General features: G+C 38.8%; 1 protein-coding gene across 2 annotated transcripts; it reads left to right on the top strand.

Annotated features, from left to right (window-relative positions):
* The first annotated feature begins 310 nt into the window (after window positions 1-310).
* LOC139785709 (uncharacterized) lies at window positions 311-9,027 on the top strand. 2 transcript variants are annotated; one of them, XR_011722058.1, is made up of 3 exons: window positions 311-885; window positions 978-8,145; window positions 8,238-9,027. XR_011722058.1 is itself a non-coding variant. In XM_071724873.1 (2 exons), the coding sequence occupies exon 2, from the start codon at window positions 2,221-2,223 to the stop codon at window positions 7,534-7,536; it is 5,316 nt and encodes a 1,771-aa protein (XP_071580974.1). In that variant the 5' UTR covers window positions 311-885; window positions 978-2,220; the 3' UTR covers window positions 7,537-9,027. The 2 variants fall into 2 exon arrangements, 1 of the variants encoding a protein (XP_071580974.1); XM_071724873.1 differs by having other exon boundaries at window positions 978-9,027.
* The last annotated feature ends 91 nt before the right edge of the window (window positions 9,028-9,118 follow it).

The following is a 9,118-nucleotide window of genomic DNA, read 5'->3' as shown; positions in this document are numbered from 1 at the left end:
GGCAAATCGTGACATTTTTTGGTTTTGAATTTTTTCTGAGATAAGTATTTGAGATAAAAATACGTTTTAGCCGGTTTTTTTCATCGTGCAACCTTCTAGTTTTCAAAAAATATTTATTTGTGTCTTTTCATCACATTACTTTTAAAGTAGAACACGAAATGCCTCACTCTGTCTCGTGTCACGAATTGCCCCAATACCGGGGTAAATCGTGACAAGTCACGGGGCAATTCGTGACAATTCTTCTTTCAACGGGTTTTAATATCCGAATTCGTCCTATTTTCATGATTTATATCAAAACGTACACTTAATGACACTGTTAGAGAGAGAGATTGTATATATATGTCCTAGCACATAAGTATATTCATATATATAGAAGCGCGCGGCGCAGTCGGCATTGTTCGGGGGACGTCGGTCACGTGAGCCGACCGTGACTCGGTTGCGATGCGAGCCCGGACAAAGTGAGGCTGTAGGCGCATGCGCGGGCCTAACATGCTCGATCTCGTCGCAGCGCGAACGGCCATTCGTTACCGAAACGTGGATCGAGTCGCACGTGTATACGATCAGTCCGTAAAAAGGATGTTGCATCATCCAAGAGATTTGTTAATCACTTCATCGAAAGGGACATTGATTTATCCTGCATCCGAACGAGAAGTTCCACGAAGCACGAGAGCTGGCCGCTCAGTTAATTACACGAAGGAAGGAGGGCCAGTATTCCAGTATATTTCAAAAGAAGGAAGGACGACTACTGCCGTTACTGTTTCGAGCATTCCCTCGTAGCTAATTATTATCAACATTAATAAGAGGGATTCAATTACGGCGCAGGCCAATCACGCCATCCTTTCAAGGATGTGCCTATCCAGAAGCGACGATTCTGCTGTTTGTGAGGTAAACCAAAAAATCTATTGAAGTTTTGCTAGTTGAACAGAGCCTTAGGTAACGTTCGTTACAGTCGGCTTGTATTCAATCTCTCTTTACAGAGGCCACTAAATTGGTTACCTCAAGGAAGGTCATCTTTCGGAAAGAAAGTCCTTCTTATGATAACAAACCTTTCTGGTTTTATTACGAAAAGCTGAGCTCAGTACAAAATACCTTTTCATTTAATTGATTGCAATCAAACAAGTTTGTCAATTTCATTACGATTCATTTTGATAGTTCGAGAAACACGATTCTTGTGAAAAGTGCACATAAATGTAAAAGAAACTCTGTATTCTATGTTCATATACGTTAAGTTATTCTTAAACATATTAAGGATTTGTCACGACTATCTATTACGTTGTAAAGATAACAATCGTTACGGTGGTGATCTTGTTTACCATCTCTAGCTTAGAATTATTGAGTCATAATTTCCAACGCTGGAAACTGAATATTTCATATTTTACCTTTGATTTAATTTACTGTCTGATATTTAGTATGTATTCTGTGGGTGATAATTTCAGATGAATGATCCTTTTCATGATATACTTTTCTATGAATATTTATAGTAACCATTTCATGGTACATTTAAAGGTTTACATGCTTGGATAAGTCTTCTTATAATGACTTAACGTTAAAAGATGAAAACGAACAGAACCCTGAAGTGTTCTTAAGTAATACTACCACATTGAAATCAGATAAAGAAAGGGATTATTCACCAACTAATATTTATGTTCTTTTAATGTATCTATTGCGTCACTGATTTATTGTGTGTATGTACATATGATTTTGTCTTCTGAAACAGATATTATTTAGCTTATAAGAGAAAATATATGCAACCTCTCTCGAACAAAATAGATCTAAAATTAATGTGCCGTTCCCTCCTTAAGATCAATAATTCTTTTGTTTAACTGAAGTTACACAATCCAACATATTTCTAACATTTTGGTCCTTCGAGCCGGATCAGTCATTCCGGATCAGTCGCTTTGGATTTGTAATCTTTTCAACTTTTCAAGTTTAGTATACAGATTCGAATAAAGATCGTGGTTAGAGACAATTTCAAAGGTTGAATCCTGTTGTCATTCTACAATACCCTAGAAGGGGAGCGACACATTAACGTTCATGTACAAATAGAAGCACGTGAAGGACATTCCGCTTGAGTCGTTGCGAACTTGAAAATAACAAGGAAATCTTTTCTATTACTGTAGAAACAGAACGATATTCAGATATTATATTTTTTCGAATTAATATTGGATTTATTATCTCGTTCGGTTTAATACGTTTATAGTATTTATTCCTTCATTCATAATGAATTCGATAATCGATCATATACATCAACAACTCGCATTGAGTAATTTCATGGCTAACGCCTGCGATAATTTTGTCAGAATGGAAAGGTCAGGAATGGCGAGAAGAAGTGTAGACGCTAATCTTTTATATCTCAAAGGGAAATGGGATAGGTTTCAACAGAATCACGATGTTATTATACTCGCTATCACTAAACTTGCACGTGAAGACAAGATATTAATTCAGTCTCATTCCTACTTTACTGACGAAATATTCCCTGAAACAAGAACATGTTATTTAGCGTCGGTTGAAAAAGTAAAAGCCGGTATTTATTCGGAAACACAGAGGTCGCTAGAACCTTCATCAATTCGGTCGATGATTGATGAAAATCCCGTTACTAACGCGGTGCTTCCTTCGGTTCATTCAGTTGAAAGTGAGACTCACATGAATGATAGTGTTCATAATCCATATGCGCGTCTCCCTCGAATCGAAATTCCCAAATTCGACGGGACGCCTTCCGAATGGCTTAACTATAAGGATTTGTTCGCGTCACTTGTATTAAAACAGAAAAATTTATCATCCGTCGAAAAGCTACAATATTTGAAAACTAGTCTGATTGATTCTGCTGCTCATTATATTAAAAATACGTCTCTTACAGAGGAGAATTTTACAAAAACGTGGGAAGCTTTGTTGACGCGTTATGATAATCCTAGACTTCAACTTAACACTGCCTTACGATCTCTCGTTCGTTTAAAGCCAATGACGAAAGAAGTAGCCAGCGAATTAGAACTAATACACACTACTGTCATTCAAATCCACCGAACATTAGAAACGTTACAGCGCCCAATGGGTGGGTGTGAGGACTTTCTCATATTTTTGACGGTCGAGAAATTAGACCCTGACACGGTCAAAGCTTGGGATTATAAACTGGGTTCGTCGAAGATCCCTCCCACGTGGGACGAGTTCGACGAATTTTTAATGACACGTCTTTTCTCTCTTCAATCTTATGAAAGATCTAGAATAGGAAAGTTTCCATTTAAACAGCAAAAGCTTACAGCCAAAGCTCATTATCAGGGAAAATCTGATGAAAATTCTGCAAAGAATAAAAATGCTTGTCCGATTTGTAAGGGAAAGCATTACGTAATGAAATGTCCTAAATATATTGATGAGACTACTTCTCAGAAATTAGCACTCATAGTCAAGCATAAGCTATGCTATAATTGTTTAGGAAGACACCGGATAGCAAATTGCAAAGTAACTAAGCGTTGTCAAAAATGTGACAGAAAGCATCACACGTCTATTCACAAGGGAGATGGGTCGTTTAATAATAAGAATAATATAGGAACTTCTTCCAAAAATGGAGGTGTAAAATCGGAATCTCAACCGCAGTCTAACCTCTCCGGTTCGGGTCAGGATAGGGCTACGGTGTTACATTCGATCAAAACAATTAAATCAGCAAAGTCACAAGTAATGTTAGCTACAGCTAAGGTGTTAGTTATGTCTGAAAGAAAGGTTGTCAGAAAGGTTCGTGCCCTTTTAGATCAAGGTTCGGAGATCTCTTTGGTCTCTGAAAGGATCGTCCAACAACTACATCTTCCGCGGTCTCATTCGTCAATTTCGTTAAGTGGAATAGGTGACCAAAAGTCCAAGAAAACAAAAGGATCCACCTTCTTTAAATTGAAACCGCATTTCAATTCCAATTTCGAATTGTCCATATCGGCTCATATTCTACCGAAGCTTACGACTTCGATTCCGTCTGTTAAAGTTCCTTGTCAATCATGGTCTCATTTAGAAGGAATACAAAAGGCTGATCCTGATTGTTTTCTACCTGGTTCGATTGATTTGATATTAGGGGCAGACGTTTATGGTTCATTACTGGAGAATGGATTACTAAAAGGCTCTATTAGTGAACCTATAGCGCAAGCTACAAAGCTAGGATGGGTTGTGTCAGGACCTACAGATATTGATGCTCCTTTCGAGCATAGACAAATTTATCGCGTTTCCATTGACAACGAACTTCACGATCTCGTGCGAAAGTTTTGGGAAGTAGAGGAGATACCTTCGTCGGATAAACCAATCCTTTCACCGGACGAACAAGCTTGTGAAGATCATTTTCTTTCCACTCATTTGAGGGATGAAACGGGTAGATACGTGGTAAGACTGCCTTTTAAAGGTTCACCCGAAGAACTTGGCAATTCGAAAATTAAAGCCGAAAGGATGATGCGTAGTCTAGCTAGTAAATTTGAAAAGGACTCCAATCACGCGGCTCTTTATAGGAAATTCATGCACGAATATAAGCAACTCAATCATATGGAGAGAATTTCAGACTCAACGCCTGAGCCGTCTTCTGCATATTACCTTCCACATCATGGCGTATTAAGGGAACAAAGCTTGACAACTAAATTACGAGTAGTTTTCAATGGGTCGTGTCCCACTTCTAACGGGATATCGCTGAATGACTTACTGCACACGGGTGCTAAGCTTCAAACCGATCTTTTTGACGTTCTTTTGTGGTTCAGATTCTACCTTTACGCTTTCACTGCGGACATTGAGAAAATGTTCCGTCAGATTAAAGTAAATTCAGCAGATTGGGATTACCAACGCATATTTTGGTTAGACGAATTAGGTAAAATAATTATTTTTGTCCTTATCACAGTTACGTATGGATTAGCATGTGCTCCGTTCTTAGCTCTTCGAGCTCTTGTTCAGTTGGTGTTAGATGAAGGACAGCGTTTCCCTCTTGCTAAATCTATCATGGAAAAAGGTAGATATGTCGATGAATTCCATGGAGGAGCTAATTCAAGAATAAAAGCTAAACAGAGAGTTGCACAGTTAGACGCGCTCCTAATGGCGGGCGGATTTATTTTGAAAAAATGGGTTAGCAATAATCCGGCTATTCTTGAAGATATCCCGCCGGATAGGAAGATCACTTTTCTTCAAAACGATCAGGACAAGTTAGTTAACGTTCTCGGATTGACTTGGGACATCAATACCGATACTTTTCACGTCTCATTAGAACCTTCGATTGTAGGATCAATAACAAAACGTACTGTTCTTTCTGCTGTAGCTAGGTTTTTCGATCCTCTCGGGTTCTTGTCACCAATTACCGTAGCTGGCAAAATATTTATCCAAGAGTTATGGTTATCTAAGTTGGATTGGGATGAAGATCTACCCGATAACTTAGCTAAAAAATGGATTACCTTTACAAATCAATTAAAGGATATGCCCAAATTTGAAATTCCCCGCTGGATAGGGTTAAAATCAGACGCTCAGATCGAGATCTACGGTTTCAGTGATGCGTCTCAGAAAGCCATGGCTGCTGTTGTATTCTTGCGTTCTGTATTCATTAATGGTGAGATTAGGATTAGTTTCATTGCTTCCAAAACAAAGGTAGCTCCTATGAAAAAGCTCACTATTCCCCGTCTTGAGTTAAACGCTGCAGTCTTGTTGGTAAAACTTGTTTGTCATTTACTTAAAGTTATGAATCTGAAACAGGTATTCATCTTTCTCGGAATAGATTCGGAAGTTGCAAAAAAATGGATAGAAGGTCATCCTTCTAAGTGGAAGGACTTCGTCCAGAACAGGGTTAGTTTAATACAACAGGCTTTACCTCAGGCAATATGGAGGTTTGTTCCAGGTAATGAGAACCCTGCCGACTTAGCTACTAGAGGCTTAACTCCTTTGCAGTTATCAGAATCGAAGGAATGGTGGCAAGGCCCTCAGTGGCTGTCTTTGAATCCAGTCATGTGGCCTGAAGAGTCACACACAATATCACCCGATGAGAATATGGAGGAGAGAATTCGTCTTGTATCCACCGTTCTTACATCCGAGGTTCCCCAGTTATGGGATCTTCTTTTTAAATTTTCAAATCTCACAAAATTACTTAGAATCACCGCGCTATGTCGTAAATTTATTTTTAAGTTAAAGGGTATCAAGAAATTAGAGTTAACCACTTTTCTTACTGTCAGTGAAATAGAAGCCGAGCGTCGGTTTTGGGTCAAGTCAATTCAGAATGCGTCATTCTCATCAGAAATTAAAGTTCTACAAAAGGGACAATCACTTCCTAAATCAAATTCATTAGCCATCCTTACTCCTTACCTTGACTCAGATGGGCTTTTACGAGTAGGTGGTAGACTACAACACTCTCAATTGCCGGATAACTCTAAACATCCTCTTATTTTGCCTAAGACTTCTGCTTTTACCACTTTAGTGATAGCTGATGCACACTCTCGCACGTTACACGGAGGTACACAGATTACGTTGTCGTTTATACGTCAGAACTATTGGATAGTAGGAGGTCGACAGGCTGTAAAATCATTTATTTTGAAATGCGTAAAGTGCGCTAGATATAGGCAACAGCGTGCTCAACAACTTATGGGTCAGTTACCTAGTGAGAGAATAACTCCATCTCGCCCTTTTCTTCACACAGGGGTGGACTATGCTGGTCCTTTCACAGTCAAAACTTGGAACGGACGAAACGCTAAAACCTATAAGGGTTACATTTGTCTGTTTGTTTGTTTTCCTACTTCAGCCATTCACTTAGAGTTTGTGACAGCTTACACTTCTGATGCCTTTATTGCCGCGTTTAGAAGGTTTACAGCCAGAAGAGGTATATGTGCTACATTGACAAGCGATTGTGGAACTAATTTCCAAGGGGCGGATAAAGAACTTAGAAGCCTTTTTTCTGCTGCGTCTACTGAATGGAAACAAATTTCCGATTGTTTAATAAATGACGGTACGCAATGGAAATTTAACCCTCCTTCCGCTCCGCACTTCGGTGGCAAATGGGAAGCAGGAGTTCGATCAGTAAAACACCATTTAAAGAGAACCATAGGAGATTCATTGTTAACCTATGAAGAGATGTCTACTCTCCTTGCTCAGATCGAAGCTATTCTAAACTCGCGTCCATTGTGTCGATTAACTGATGATCCTGATGACCTGTCAGTCTTAACACCAGGACATTTTCTTATAGGACACTCGCTCTGTACCATTCCTGAACCATCTTTATCGATAATACAAGCTTCGCGTCTAAGCAGATGGCAACTTTTACAGCAAAAGCTAGAAAGTTTTTGGTCACTTTGGTCCAAAGAATACTTACAAAGACAATTATCTATTTACAAGTGGAATAAAGTCAATCCTTCGATAACTGAAGGTACTGTAGTTCTTTTAGTAGATGAACGATACCCACCCTCAAAGTGGCCATTGGGTCGTATCACTAAAACGCATCCAGGTAAAGATGGTCACGTTCGTGTAGTCACAGTTCGCACTCAAGCATCGACTTATCAAAGACCAATTACTAAAATCTGTCCTCTTCCGGTTCAAACGGAATCATTCTGAATTATTCGTTAATCAGGTTAACGAAGGCGGGCGGAAAATGTTAGAGAGAGAGATTGTATATATATGTCCTAGCACATAAGTATATTCATATATATAGAAGCGCGCGGCGCAGTCTGCATTGTTCGGGGGACGTCGGTCACGTGAGCCGACCGTGACTCGGTTGCGATGCGAGCCCGGACAAAGTGAGGCTGTAGGCGCATGCGCGGGCCTAACATGCTCGATCTCGTCGCAGCGCGAACGGCCATTCGTTACCGAAACGTGGATCGAGTCGCACGTGTATACGATCAGTCCGTAAAAAGGATGTTGCATCATCCAAGAGATTTGTTAATCACTTCATCGAAAGGGACATTGATTTATCCTGCATCCGAACGAGAAGTTCCACGAAGCACGAGAGCTGGCCGCTCAGTTAATTACACGAAGGAAGGAGGGCCAGTATTCCAGTATATTTCTAAAGAAGGAAGGACGACTACTGCCGTTACTGTTTCGAGCATTCCCTCGTAGCTAATTATTATCAACATTAATAAGAGGGATTCAATTACGGCGCAGGCCAGTCACGCCATCCTTTCAAGGATGTGCCTATCCAGAAGCGACGATTCTGCTGTTTGTGAGGTAAACCAAGAAATCTATTGAAGTTTTGCTAGTTGAACAGAGCCTTAGGTAACGTTCGTTACAGTCGGCTTGTATTCAATCTCTCTTTACAGAGGCCACTAAATTGGTTACCTCAAGGAAGGTCATCTTTCGGAAAGAAAGTCCTTCTTATGATAACAAACCTTTCTGGTTTTATTACGAAAAGCTGAGCTCAGTACAAAATACCTTTTCATTTAATTGATTGCAATCAAACAAGTTTGTCAATTTCATTACGATTCATTTTGATAGTTCGAGAAACACGATTCTTGTGAAAAGTGCACATAAATGTAAAAGAAACTCTGTATTCTATGTTCATATACGTTAAGTTATTCTTAAACATATTAAGGATTTGTCACGACTATCTATTACGTTGTAAAGATAACAATCGTTACGGTGGTGATCTTGTTTACCATCTCTAGCTTAGAATTATTGAGTCATAATTTCCAACGCTGGAAACTGAATATTTCATATTTTACCTTTGATTTAATTTACTGTCTGATATTTAGTATGTATTCTGTGGGTGATAATTTCAGATGAATGATCCTTTTCATGATATACTTTTCTATGAATATTTATAGTAACCATTTCATGGTACATTTAAAGGTTTACATGCTTGGATAAGTCTTCTTATAATGACTTAACGTTAAAAGATGAAAACGAACAGAACCCTGAAGTGTTCTTAAGTAATACTACCACATTGAAATCAGATAAAGAAAGGGATTATTCACCAACTAATATTTATGTTCTTTTAATGTATCTATTGCGTCACTGATTTATTGTGTGTATGTACATATGATTTTGTCTTCTGAAACAGATATTATTTAGCTTATAAGAGAAAATATATGCAACCTCTCTCGAACAAAATAGATCTAAAATTAATGTGCCGTTCCCTCCTTAAGATCAATAATTCTTTTGTTTAACTGAAGTTACACAATCCAACATATTTCTAACAAAG

This window comes from Temnothorax nylanderi, unplaced genomic scaffold (assembly GCF_030848795.1).
Source record: "Temnothorax nylanderi isolate EJ_2023f unplaced genomic scaffold, tnyl_v1.0 TNYL_tig0868_pilon, whole genome shotgun sequence".
NCBI lineage: Eukaryota > Metazoa > Arthropoda > Insecta > Hymenoptera > Formicidae > Temnothorax > Temnothorax nylanderi.
The sequence above is the reverse complement of the archived record's forward strand: the minus strand, read 5'-3'. Positions and strand labels throughout refer to the sequence as shown.

Bases quoted from the DNA above. Each gene is read 5' to 3' on its own strand.
- LOC139785709 (XM_071724873.1), top strand. From the start codon at position 2,221: ATGAATTCGATAATCGATCATATACATCAACAACTCGCATTGAGTAAT.